The following is a 14598-nucleotide window of genomic DNA, read 5'->3' as shown; positions in this document are numbered from 1 at the left end:
AGCAATGGAGAGTCACAGAGGTCTTTTTTAAGCAGTAATTTAGAACCTTGCTTTGTGAAGATAACTTCAGCAGCTGTGCTTAAGATGGAAATTTAAGTGGAAAGGATACAGCTATAGTTGTCTAGATTGGTGGTCAGCCTTTTCTATAAAGAGCCAGATAAATATTTTAGGCTTTGTGGGCCATATGATCTCCGCCACAACTACTCAGGCCTGCCACTTGTAGCCATAGACAGTTTATAAACAAATAAGCATGGCTGTGTATTTGTGTAGTAAATGAGCAACACCGTTTTGTAAATAATAGTATTGAGTTATGAATAAGGGTTTCTTACACAGGTCCTTAAAGATGTTGTACCCTTAGGTTCATATTTACCTCTTTAGCATCTTCCTCTATAAAATGGATCTATAAAATGGCATCCTTCTCTGATTTTTAATAAAGAAAGTAACTGTTAAATAATTTTTTTGCAAACCCTAAAGCTGTTTAGAGAAAATGTTTGATAAAGCTCTAAGATGAATTTGCTATTGAGAATGGACTATTTGTTGTTGGCTTAATTCTTTTCATTTCTTCTTGGGTCTTTGTTTAAACCAACGTGGTGCTAACTTCCAGAGGTAAGATAAATCTACTTTTGAGCTACTTGTAATATTTCTAGCTTAGACCTTGATCTTAAGAGATAGAATTATAGTAACTGTTAAAATGAAATGTAGCCAGAAATATGGTAAGCTGTTGATAATGTGTTTCTGTCATAGTGAGATTGCATTTACTTTAAAGGAAGCAGCACAGTACCTATACTGCAAATATGTTTAATATTTTAAAAGTTACTCATCTGGAAAAGCTTGATTCAAATGAGCTTTTTAGATGGCACTCACAACCTTTAAGATCATTAATGGTAGCATCCGAAAGACTAAAGAAAATTTAGTTTTAACTTTGTACAATCTTTTCTGGCAATTAAAAATGATTAGATTTATCTCTTTTTTTTTTCCCCCTTAAAAGTTAATAATCAAATGGATCTCAAGCTGAGAGGCAGTATAGTGTTATTAAGAACATAGATTTGTGATCTGGGTTAAAATTCAAGTTCTGCCACCTTACCATCTTTGTGACTTAAGGTAATTTATTCTTCATCTAAAAAATAGCATTAAATGTACCTGCCTTGTCAGGACTGTTATGAGAATTTTGTTAAGTGAGATATATATAACGTGCTTAGCACAGGGTCTGGAATGTTATAAGCATACAATAAATAATTATTTTTTCAAAAGGATGTTAGGTTTTTTTCCAGAAAGCTTATGCTTTCTTTTTTTTTTTTTTTTTAAGATTTTATTTATTTATTTGACAGAGAGAGATATAGCGAGAGCAGGAACACAAGCAGGGGGAGTGGGAGAGGAAGAAGCAGGCTTCCCGCAGAGCGGGGAGCCCGATGTGGGACTCGATCCCAGGACGCTGGGATCATGACCTGAGCCGAAGGCAGACGCTTAACGACTGAGCCACCCAGGCGCCCAGGCTTATGCTTTCTTAGGAATGTCTGTCATGTTGGCTGGCAAGGATATGGCACACAGAAGTTAACACTTATATATTTGGAACACGTGATCACTTTGAGAATGCCACTCTGTTATCAAATAAGTTTGTTAAAAATATATGCAGATTTCATGGTTGTTTTAATTTCCCCAATACCATTATCATCCTCTCAAACATTCAGCTATTTGAATTAGGTAAATTCTTCCTAAAAGATAGAATTCAATGAAATTAATGTTTCAAAATTAATGTGTATACATTTATGAGGATTTAAAAATTTACAAGCAAGTTTATTTCAAATATGAGTATATTCCAGGCACTATCCTAGGTGCTAATGATACAAAGATGTATGACAGTTATTGTCTTCAAGAAGCTGATAGCCTTCAAAGAAGGAAAGATAGGCAACAAAATCAGTAAATATACTGAAAATTTGCTAATACATGTGTTCCCAGGGTTTACAGGAACATAGAGCAGAGAGTTGTAACCATCATGAAGGGCTAGGGAGAAAATAAGCTGAAACTGATGAGGTTTTCAGGAGATGATGCCTCTTGAGCTGAGCTTTGAAAAAACAGATCAGCCCGGAAGAGGAACTAGATGTTGTTCAGAGAAGGGGAGTTTATAGATTTTTATTAACATTCATTAGAAACATGGCTCTGTGACTTTGAACAAGTAACTTTACCTCACGAAGTTGTATCAGTATTAAAAGAATTAATAGGCTTTCTATTCCAGTGAAGAGGAAGAAATAGGGATCAGATTTATACTCCCAGCTAAACAACTAAAAAAACTGGACAAATTATTAGAGAAAACAACTCTCAAGACAATGACGTAAAACATGAAGGACAGTGATTCCTAGAGGTGGGGGAAAAATGAGGTGTCCCCTTCAATTGCTTCAGCTTGAGGTCTAGAGAAAGTTTCCAGGTCACACCACAGGAAGGGATGACTCAGGCAGAACCTGGTAGTCTCCTTGAGTTGAGAAGATGGAGCTTAAGAAATCACAGGACAGGTTACCAGAGAGGAGTAAGCTACAGAATATCTGCAGAGGGTTTCCTTCAGGTATTCAGCAGACTATTCATTAGTACATGTATGTGAGGAAAGTATCCAAGGCTTGGAAAAGAACTATTTGAAGTGATTAGAAGAAATTGCCTGCCACTACACAGAGTTGGGAACAGTGTCACCTCCCAACACCCAGTGTGGAAAACCTCATCATTCGTGGTGCTTCTGATCAAGTACTAAAGAAGTCTTAATGGTGGGGAAGAATTAATGACAGATGTAAAGCTGTTCTGGTGCCGCCTAACAAAGTGGGAACTGAAAGGATCAAACTCCTTCCAAGTAATTTAACTGTGTCCTGTAACAAAGACCAAGACTATAGGAATACAGAAATATCCAGCATACAACAAAATAAAATCGTGATGTCTGACATTTTTTCCAAAAGTACCATGCATCCAAAAAGATCAAGAAAATGTAACCTATAATAGAGACAAAAATCAATCAGTTGGAACCAACCTAGAATTAGTTGATGAGTACATTAATAGAACTATTATAACTATATTGCATATGGTTAGAGAGCTACTAAAAAAACTGAACATATTAAGTAGAGACATGAAAGCTATAAAAGCAATCAAAATTCTGGACATGAAATGTCTGAGGTGAAAGATATACTGGATGATATTAATGGACATGATACACTGCAGAATATGGATTAATGAACTAAAAGACATATCAAAAGAAACTATCCAAAATGGAACCAGAGAGGAAACAAAAACAAAAACAAAAAAGAGCATTTGTGAACTGTGGTAACAGCATTAGGCAACCAAATACACAATATAACATGTGACTGGAATCCTGAAAGAAAAGGTATGAATAGGGGCAACAGAATAATATAACTGAAGAAATAATGACCAAAATATCTCCAAATTTGATAAAAACTACAAGCAGTTTCAAGAAGCTGAACAAGCCCCAAGCACAAGAAATATGAAGAAAACCACACCAAGGCATATCATAATCAGATTGCTTGAAACCAGGTATGAGAAGAAAATCTTAAAAGCAAAAGAGTAAAAATAAATACTAATTGTTAATATATAAGAAAAAATAATACTCATTATGTATGAGGGAACAGAGATAGCTATGAAAGCAGATTTCTCATGGGAGACAATGCAAAGTACAAGACAGTAAAGGAATAACTTTAAAATAATGGTAGAAAAATTTTATAAGCCTGGAATTCTTCCAGGAAGAATATCTTTCAAAAATGAAGGCCAAAATGAAGACTTTTTTTAAGACACACAAAAATGGAAAAAATTTATCACCAAAACTCCTGGACTATAAGAAATGGCTAAAGGAAGCCTTTTCAGATACTGGGTTGACATAAAAGAATAAAGAATAGAGAGTACTGGGAATGGTAATTACATGAGTAAATAGAACTCTTTAAAAGATAACTGTTTAAAACAAACAACACAGTGTATTATAGAGTTTATAACAATATATGACAGCAATGACAGTAATAATACAGAGGCTGGGAGGGGAGAAATGTAAATGTTTATTGTAAGGTTCTTATAGTATATATGCAGTAATATAATAAAGATAGAGTGATAAATTAAAAATGTATATTGTAAACTCTAAAGGAACAACCAAAATAACACAAAAAGAGTTTTAGCTAATAAGCCAACAAAGAATATAAAATGGAATTATAAAAATGCTCTATCTAGGAGAAGGCATAAAAAGAAGAAAAAGGGGACAAAGAACAGATGGGACAAACAGAAAACAAATAGCATGTGGTAGAATAATAATTACATTAAGTGTAAATTGGTCCAGACATGCCAAGTAAAAGTCAGAGTTTTTCAGATTGCTTAAAAAAGCAGGATCCAGGGCGCCTGGGTGGCTCAGTTGGTTAAGCGACTGCCTTCGGCTCAGGTCATGATCCCGGAGTCCTGGGATCGAGTCCCACATCGGGCTCCCGGCTCAGCGGGGAGCCTGCTTCTCCTTCTGACCCTATCCCCTCTCATGCTGTTTCTCTCTCTCTCTCTCTCTCAAATAAATAAATAAAATCTTTTAAAAAAAAAAAAAAAGCAGGATCCAGGGGCTCCTGGGTGTCTCAGTTGGCTAAGCACCTGACTCTGTGATTTTGGCTTAGGTCAGGATCTCAGGGTCCTGAGATCAGGCTGCTTTGGGCTCTGCTCAGCAGGGAGTCTGCTTGAGATTCTATCCCTCTGCCCCTCCCCCCACTCGCACTTGCTTGCTTGCTCTCAAATAAATAAATCTTAAAAAAATATATACAATGGAATATTACTCAGCCATCAGAAGGGATGAATACCCACCATTTACATTGACATGGATGGAACTGGAGGGTATTATGCTAAGTGAAATAAGTCAATCAGAGAAAGACAATTATATGGTTTCACTCACATGTGGAACATAAGAAATACCGCAGAGGATCATAGGGGAGGGGAGGGAAACTGAATGGGAGGAAGTCAGAGAGGGAGACAAACCATGATGACAGACTCTTGACTCTGGGAGACAAATTGAGGGTTGCTGAAGGGGAGGTGGGTAGGGGAAAGGGATAGCTGGGTGATGGACATTAGGGAAGGCATGTGATGTGATGAGCACTGGGTGTTATATGCAACTAATGAATCATTGAACACTGCATCAAAAACTAATGATGTACTATATTTTGGCTAATTGAATTTAAATATTTATAAAAAACAAGATCCAACTGTGTACTGCCTATTAAACACACACACACTCTCTCACACACACACACACACACTGCAGATATAAAGCCAAGAGGCAAAAATGATGGAAAAGAATGTACCAGGCTGAACTTAATATTGTTAAGTATTACTGTTAAGTAAGATGTCTTTTCTTCCTAATTGGCATGTAGATTCAGTGCAATCCCATGCAAAATCCTAGCAGGGTTTTTTTTGGGGGGGGGAGGGGCGTACAAATTGATAAGCTTATTCTGAAGTAGGAGATGCAAAAGAGCTAGAAGAGCCAAAACTACTTTGAAAATGTAAAAAAAAAGTTGGAGAATTCATTCTACCTGATTTCAAGAGCTAATATGAAACTATAGTAATCAAGACAGTGTGGTATTGGTATTAAGACTGACAAATAGATTGGGACACCTGGGTGGTTCAGTCGGTTAAGCGTCTGCCTTCGGCTCAGGTCATGATCCCAGGGTCCTGGGATCGAACCCTGCATTGGGCTTCCTGCTCAGTGGGGAGCCTGCTTCTCCCTCTCCCTCTGCCTGCCGCTCCCCCTGCTTGTGCTCTCTCTCTCTCTGACAAGTAAATAAAATCTTAAAAAAAAAAAAAAGACTGGAGAATAGATCAATGGGACAGATAGTCTAAAAGTAGAGAGATACATATATATATATGCATATATATATGTATATATCCAATTGATTTTTAACAAAGGTACAAAGACAAATGCATGGAAAATAATTCTTTTCCACAAATGGTGCTAAAACAATTGCATAGCAATATATCAAAAAATTTTTTAAGGTTTTTCAATGTTGCACTACATAGAAATTAATTAAACAAACTATAAAACTTCTAGGTATAAACATAGGACAGATCTTTATCAATTGTGGTTAGGTAAAGATTTCTTATATATAACACCACAAAAGCATGATTCATAAAAGAAGAAATTGATGAATTGGACTTCATGAAAATCAAGAACTTTCACTTCTTTGAAAGATTATCTTAAGACAATGAAAAACAAGCCACTCAATGGGGGTGGAGAGCTTTATTCAGAAAATAAACATAAATATATAATTTAGTTTGTGTGTGTGTATATATAAATAATATGCAAACCTCATGTATGAAAAATTACTTTCACTATAATTAAGAACTCTGAAAGCTCAATAAGAAAACAGTCCAACAAAAATACTGATTCAAATGTTTCCATTGTTTATTCGTGTTTATAGCAGCACTATAACAATAGGGCAAAGTATGGAAAAAGCCAAATGTCCATCCGCTGATGAGTAGATAAAGAAGATGTGTATGTGTATACAATGGATTTTACTCATCCATTGAAAAGAATGAAATCTTGCCATTTGCAATGATGTGGATAGAAGAGAGTGTATTATGCTAAGTGAAATAAGTCAGAGAAAGACATATGCCATATGATTTCACTCATATGTAGAATTTAAGAAACAAAACAGATGAACATAGGGGAGTGGACGGGAAGTAAAAATAAAATAATATAAAAACAGAGAGGCAAACCGTAAAAAACTTTACTAGAGAACAAACAGGGTTGATGGAGGGAGGTGGATGAGGGGATGGGCTAAATGGGTGATGGGCATTAAGGAAGGCACTTGTGATGAGCACTGGATGTTATAGGTAAGTGATGAATCACTAGATTCTACTCCTGAAACTAATGCTACACTATATGCTAACTAACTTGAATTTTAATAAAATCTTGGAGAAAATTAATTAATTAAAAAAAGAAAACAATCCAATGAAAATTTGGCAAAAAATTTGAACATCCGTTTTTCCAAAGAAAATTACCGATAAGGAGTACATGAAAAGGTGGTCACCACCATTAATCATTAGGGAAACATTGATTAAAACCACAATGAGCTTAAAATCACTTTAGAATTTTAAAATTAAAAAGGCTGATTATACTAAGTCATAACTAGGATGTGGAGCAACTGAAACTCTTATACACTGCTTGTGGGAATATAAAACTACTTTGGAAACAGTTTGGTAATTTCTTTAAAAATTAAGCATATATTTACCATCTTTCCAGAATCCTCTCTATACATTTTTTGTATAAAAAGAGCGTATGATTATTTGAAAATGAGAGAGATAGCTGAAAACTATTTAATCCAATCTTAATTTTGATTTTGCATAATGTTGCTAATTTAATTTGTTTTCCAAGTTGGAGTGCTCTTTTAGCTCAGCCACAGTTTTTTTTTCAGACTTCCTACTTCCGTGTTCTTAACAATCCCCAAAAGTGTTGTTGGCAGCTGAAATGGCTCTTGTTTCATCAACTCCCAGGATTTCCACAGTGGTGGCCAGGGTTTCAGGGACCTAGCTGAACATGAATGGAAATGAGAAGAGTGAACAAAGAGTTTAAATAGTTTAGTGTATAAACTGGTTTATATAAGGATGGGCTTGCTTCTCTGCTTCTTGATTTTCATGTATGTAGTTGTGGCTCCAAAGATTGTGCTGGTTTTGAATGTTAGCTTTGGCACTCTTTCAAGATTCTAGACATGCTGTCTATTTATAAAGAACTCGGGGGACTGAACACATAAGAGTAAATCCAAAGTTAAGGGAACAAGTCTCGACATTGAAGATAGTCACCTCCACAAGCCATTAGGAGACTGACTTATATTTTAGTTTCATCTTAGGAGCATTTGTTTCTTCTTACTCTTCTATAACACTAGGGCTTACAAATGGAGTTCAGTAAGTATACTGGCTACCAAGGAGAGGGAAGGGAGCAGAGCAGCTCTGGAAAACCCATGGCAATAGAAAGACTACCAATCCCTTCTCCCCCAGCCAGAAGACCACTATTAATTTAGAAATTGTAAGCCCTATATGATAAGAATTTCTAGCAGAAGTACAGTTTTCTTTAAGTGAGTTAAAATTATGATACATTATCTAATAATTTACTTTTTTGGATATCATACCATATAACATAATAATGTTTTAACTTTAATATAGCCTTTAAAGACTTCTAGTATAAGTTCATACTGTTCTTACTGTTCTGTTTAATGTTAATGCTAATTTTTTTTTAAGAGTTTATTTATTTATTTGAGACAGAGAGAATGAGAGAGACAGAGAGCACATGAGAGGGGGGAAGGTCAGAGGGAGAAGCAGGCTCCCCGCTGAGCAGGGAGCCCGATGCGGGACTCGATCCCGGGACTCCAGGACCATGACCTGAGCCGAAGGCAGTCGCCCAACCAACTGAGCCACCCAGGCGCCCAATGCTAAATTTTTTTGAGGGGACAACAGTTATAGTCTCTATAATTCAGTTTTGGTGATATTTGTTTAATTATGCACTACTAATTTTGATGTAAGGAAAATTATTTTTTAATGGAATATAATTTTTTTATCCATAAGTTTGCTTCACACAATATAATTGTGACATTGTGTTCTTAATCGTGTCCTCATTTTACAATTCTTATATTAAGAAATTGTATTACATGCATTTCTATTTGGTATTATATTCTTATTTATTGTATAAGGTTTAATTTCTGGTTCTGAATAACATTAGTACCATTTACCAGTTTTAGGTGGAATTCATACTAATCCCTGAACTGTAATACACATTAAAATAGCTAAAGCATTAGAAATTTTGGCACTCGAGCCCTTAAAGGTAATTTCATTCTAAGCCAGTTAGTATGGTGATACGTAACTAAAAATGGATTAGTATAAGTTGTTCTTTTAGCTCTATATCCTGTTTCTTCTTTCTCCTTAATCTTTTCTTAAAAAGTAACTATAGATAGCAAATAGAATGATGGCAACAGAAATCAGACTGCCTCTTTCCTGCTCCCAACTCCCAACTCATCTACTTCGGAGCCAAGCAGCTGCCAATGCAGATAGGTAGATGGCACCTGGAGGTTCTCAGCCATGAGACCTGTTGTGATCCTTTCCTTCTTCTGGGACAAACTCAAGGTTGCATCAGTGTAGGGGAGCCCTTGGAAAGAATCTGAGAGGCAGGTGAGTGATAGTAAGAGACTGCAATCCCATATCCATTCAACTTATTCACTAGTAAGGGTAAAAGATATTTACAAATGAACATATTTACAAATGAGAGAACATTCACATTTGATACCCGATCCAAGAAAAATGCTTGAAAAATGACTTAAATATTTATGAGTACCAATATTTATAAAATACAAATTTTAAAAGTCTGGCAAGTCCAACAATGTATTTTTCCCCATAGTTGAAGTTCTCCCCTACATTGCTAAAATTTAGCAAGTTATATTTGTATAGGCACATATATTTAGAATGTCATCATATTTCATCTGTTAGGACAAATGTATGATTTTGGACAGATTTTTCTTTTTTTTTTAAGATTTTATTTGTTTATTTGAGACAGAGAGAATGAAAGACAGAGAACATGAGAGGGAGGAGGGTCAGAGGGAGAAACAGACTCCCTGCCGAGCAGGGAGCCCGATGCGGGACTCGATCCTGGGACTCCAGGATCATGACCTGAGCCGAAGGCAGTCGCTTAACCAACTGAGCCACCCAGGCACCCAGATTTTTCTTTTGAACAGAATTAAAAACTCATCCTTACGCTTTTATATCTATGGAATTAATTGCTTTGACTTCATGACTGTCCTAGTGATTTAGCTAGAAGGATCCTGAAATTTGGAGTCAGAAGGTCTTTAATTTCAGTCATTTACTAGTAGAGGCAAGTTACTAAACTGCTCTGGTTTTCTTTATCTTTGAATATGAATCCTATATTATAGATTGTTAGAGAAATTAATGAACATATAAATATGTCTTAACAGGTGTTTTTATCAAAAACACCAATCATCTTTCTTTAGGAATGGGAATTACCATATTTTCAAGACAGTGGTTATAAATGGAGGAGGGTAGGAGCTGCCACAGAGGGGGATTTTGTAGGGTAGGAGACTTTAACAATACTGTTTGGGTTTTGGGGGGGTTTTGTTGTTTTTTGGATGTGGATACTCATCATCCTGCGTATTTTTCTATGTCTTAAATATTTAATTGTTAAAATAATCTTCCTAATGAAATGCATGAAACTTTGCCATGAAATATCTTAACCAGTAAAGTGTCTTAACATTTTTCTATCAAAGGACTTCCTAAGACACTCTGAAATGTATGCTTCATAATTCTTAGCTTGTTTGGGACCTGCTAGTCAGAATATCATTTCCTTCATGCCATTCTAGTGATGTAATATTGCACAAAGTATCACGTTTCTACTGTGTGTGTTAAGTAATTGGCAGAGGTCACAAATTGTCTGTTTGGGAATTGAACCTGGCTCTTAGAAGTACTGTTTGTCCCACGCAGTATTGGTCTTTATGGAAACTTAAAGTCTCATGAAAAATCAAGAAATGTCCTCACCCTGAGTTTGCATTTCTGTATGACAACGTGAGTTGGTGCCGAGTCTCAGCTGCTCCCTTGACCTAGGCCACGTGCTCACTGTTCTGCACCCTCACTGTGCTCCCTGATACTGAGGCCAAGTGTCATTTGCCTTTTATCATCATAAATGTTTATATTACTGCTTGGCCCCCGTAGGCAGTTTAGTTTATAACTCTCAGAGAGGTTGTATTCAGTAGATGTCACAGTCTTCTATTGATATTTTGCTGTGATATCTTAACTTGAGGTTACATATTTTCAGTACTTTGTAACTTTATAAAGCTCGCTTGTGTACATTTTCTCTATAAACCTAATGTAAAGTACTATTTTTAAGTTTGTCAACTCCTTCTGTCAGTCAGTCCTTTCATGTTACAAAGTAATTACTTCTCAAATCTAGTTCTTCCTGTCCAACCTTACCACCACTGCTCCACCTCAGGCCCTCATCATCTCTCACCTGGAATTCTTTAATTGCTTTCTGACTGAGCTCCTCATCTCCAGTCACATTTCTTTCAGTTCATCCTCAAGTGTATCGCTAGAAAGTGCAGATCTCCTCTCCTCACACCACTGTTTCAAATTCTTCTGAGTTTCTCTCTCTTCTATGGCAAGATCTGCAAATGTTTCCTGAAAGGTCCAGATAGTAACTTTTTAGGCTTTGCTGGCCAGAAGTTTCCTGCCACAAAAAATGGACTCTGCTGTGGTTGGACTGAGCACAAAGCACCCACAGACAGTACGTAAACAAATGGGAATGGCTGTTCCAATAAAACATATTTACAAAACCAGGTCACCAGTCTAGGGCCATGGTTTGTTAACCCTTGTTCTAGGATAGGAAAGACTCTCCCTGTCTTTCTTCCTGTCTTAACTACTACTCTTCCATCCTGTTTCTTACAGTTTATTCAGAAGCACCACTCAAATTCTTAAACCTTTCTTGTACATCTTCTTTTCTGTATCCAGTTATTTAATTCTTTCATTCAAACCATTTTTTCACAGAGAAATATTAAAATATATCTTATAAAATGTTAATTCTCAAATGATGGTATCATATTGAAACATGAGGCTATTTAGTCACTTGCTGACATCTTTATAAATGTATAGTGAAGTACAGTCTTAAATGTTAAAAAGAGTTTTTAACAAATCTTTCATAAAAATCCGTAACTTTGATACAATCCATTGTTGTGGCTTATGGCTTGGATACCATCAACACATTATCCGAAAATCTCAGAATAAGGTCACTGGTAGGAAAGGAGTTTAATTTCAACATTATCAAGTGTACTGAATCAAGGTTCTTTGAGAAAACAATTTTAGGACTGTTAGTAGGAATTGAAAGCATGTAACTCACATTGTGTCCTATCTTCATCACAGCTGCCCCTTGCAAATAGTTAGGAAAGCAGAAAATATTTGGTTTTAGGGTACGACTTGTCTGAAGTATTGGATGTCAAATTGCCACTTAAATTCTAATAGATCACTTTACACAGTTCCAAATGCAAAAAAAACAACAGAACTTGATAATACGTTGTTAAATATATTAACAATGTGGGTTTTGCCTCATTATTAAATTGCAGTTTTTAAGCTATTGCTGATTGGTACTGATTTAGGTGCTGATTTAGGCTATTGCTGATTGGTGTTGGATAGTAAACAAAACCTTTTCCAGTAAAAAAATGAAAGAAATTCATTCTTGCATCATATTAATGAAAAGTGTGATTTGATTACTGTGGTGAGAGTAGATTAGTAGAGCTGCTGTGATGGAATTTTGTTAAGATGTGAATGGATATTAAGCTTGATAAGATAAAGTCCTCTAAATTTTCTGATATTTGCGTAATAATACATTAATTTAAAACTCTCTTTATTAAAACTGACCTGTAAATGTCTTTTATGGTTGATTTTTAGCCACCAGCTGAACAGGCCAAAGCCAGACTACAGCTGGTTCTTGAAGCTGCTGGTAAGTGCATAATTTATTTAAATGAAAAAGTACTAAATAAATCTTAACATGCTTACAGGTGGGTCAAAGAAAAAAAAAACACCTATTTTCATATAGCTTCACAAATTTATGAAATTTAGGTTATATGTATGGCCATATTTTATAGGAAATATTTATTGCTACAGTATAATGCTAAAAAGTCATTCTTTACCTTTTTATTTATAAAATTGGCTTCAATTTTAGTTTCAGTTTTGAAAAAGTCCAATTTATTGACTTTGCTTTTGGTGGTATATTTAAGAATTCTTTACCTAACCCCACATCACATCATAAAAATCTCCTCCTATATTCTCTTCTAAAAGTTTTATACTTTTGCATTTAAGGCCATATATGATCTATTTTGACTTAACTTTTGTATAAAGTATGAGTTTAAATCACGTTTTCATTGTTCTAAAGGAAACAAGGTAAATGTAATATAGTAATTTCTCTAATTGCATTGGACTAACTCACTGGACTGTTCTGGGTACCATCTAACCTTAAAATACCATATGTTTTGTTTTTCAATGATACAGTAATGCAGTGACTTTGATTTTACATATAATGCCCAGATTTATGTAGACATTAAATATTTTACCTTTTCAAAAAACATGAAAGATCAATGTTATCTTTTCTAAGTACTGATATTTTACTTTGAATCTTAATGTGCTCTTCAAAATGTATGTAACTTATTTAAATAAGTGGTTAAGGTTAAGCATGAGGGAGGGTTAGAATAATAATGCCAAAGTAGTACATATTTCTTAAAATTATTTACTTTTTAAAGATCTGTAAAGAGTCCATAATTTCCAATTGGAAAGTGAGAATTCTATTTCAACATCAAAAGTAATTTCGGACTACCAGATGCTAGTAGTTGTATTTTTAGTTTCATTGATTGGGAAAATACATATGTGCATATTGATTCAAGGATTTCTTGGATTAACTCCTACCAAGAGTGTCCACAGTTTAAAGATTGGGAGCACCAGTGTAAATGATACACTAGCTTCATAAACACTAACACAAAATAAAGGGATAAAAATTGATAAATATTTTGACTTTGAGTCTCTATACCACTTCATATTTCTTTAAAAGTCATTATATTTTATGTATTACTATTACTCATTTTATCTTTAATTATGTAGAAATTACAATTTCTACATAGTATTACAGTTTTGCTTGCTATCAGGTTTTTCATATTTTGACTCAAATATACCGTAAGATAAACTAGTTAATATGATTCTCTATCATTTACATAAAGTACATGGATTCTTTAGTAGCATTTTGCTTTGAAAAATTATTTCCAGTTCATAATTTGAGTATGGACAAACTCTTAAAGAAAATTTTTATGGTGCTTAGTTCGGAAAATATTTGTTTCCATTATTATAACTATAAAGAATTTCATTTCATAGTTTTATACAGTTATCTTTATCTTTTAATATGATTTTTTTTTTTTTTTTTTAAGATTTTATTTATTTATTCATGAGAGACAGAGAGAGAGAAGCAGAGGGAGAAGCAGGCTCCCAAGGAGCAGGGAGCCCGATGTGGGACTCGATCCCAGGACTCCGGGATCATGACCTGAGCCGAAGGCAGACGCTTAACCGTCTGAGCCACCCAGGCGCCCCTTTTAATATGATTTTGAAGCATATTATAAAACAGATCTGACACTCCAAACCTCATAGTATATAACTTGCTTATATTGGTCCCAGTTGTCACCCCTCATATTTTAATTTAACTTTCTAAATTCTGTTATGGATAAAGAGCTAGGTTCTGTGAATTTGAGATGCATTCAAATTATTATGACAATTTTACAAATTAGAAAACTTACATTAGCTGGATAAGCAAAGGACAGACCTTAGCTACATGTAGCATTATTTACTTAATAATTTTCTTCTTTATTTAACGTGTTGTCCCCAGCATTTCCCTCTTATCAGTTGCACTGTGATATATCTCCTGTTACAAATTATGTTTTTTATATTTTACATTATTTTCTTGGAATTGATTACTATAGAAATGAATTTATGAGGTTAGAGGGTATTAACATTTAGAGTGACTTTTTATGCATTTTTGCTAAATTGTTTCGCAAAAGGACTGCGCTACTTTAC

General features: G+C 34.9%; 1 protein-coding gene across 1 annotated transcript in view; it reads left to right on the top strand.

Annotated features, from left to right (window-relative positions):
- Positions 1-14598, top strand: part of RSRC1 (arginine and serine rich coiled-coil 1) — a 411838-nt gene that overhangs the window by 231573 nt on the left and 165667 nt on the right. Inside the window, exon 6 of the mRNA XM_044915060.1 lies at positions 12436-12487. Coding sequence (XP_044770995.1) covers positions 12436-12487 — 52 coding nt within the window. The remainder of the gene's footprint in view (positions 1-12435; positions 12488-14598) is intronic.

This window comes from Neomonachus schauinslandi, chromosome 1, assembly GCF_002201575.2.
Source record: "Neomonachus schauinslandi chromosome 1, ASM220157v2, whole genome shotgun sequence".
NCBI classification, from domain to species: Eukaryota; Metazoa; Chordata; class Mammalia; order Carnivora; family Phocidae; genus Neomonachus; species Neomonachus schauinslandi.
The sequence above is the reverse complement of the archived record's forward strand: the minus strand, read 5'-3'. Positions and strand labels throughout refer to the sequence as shown.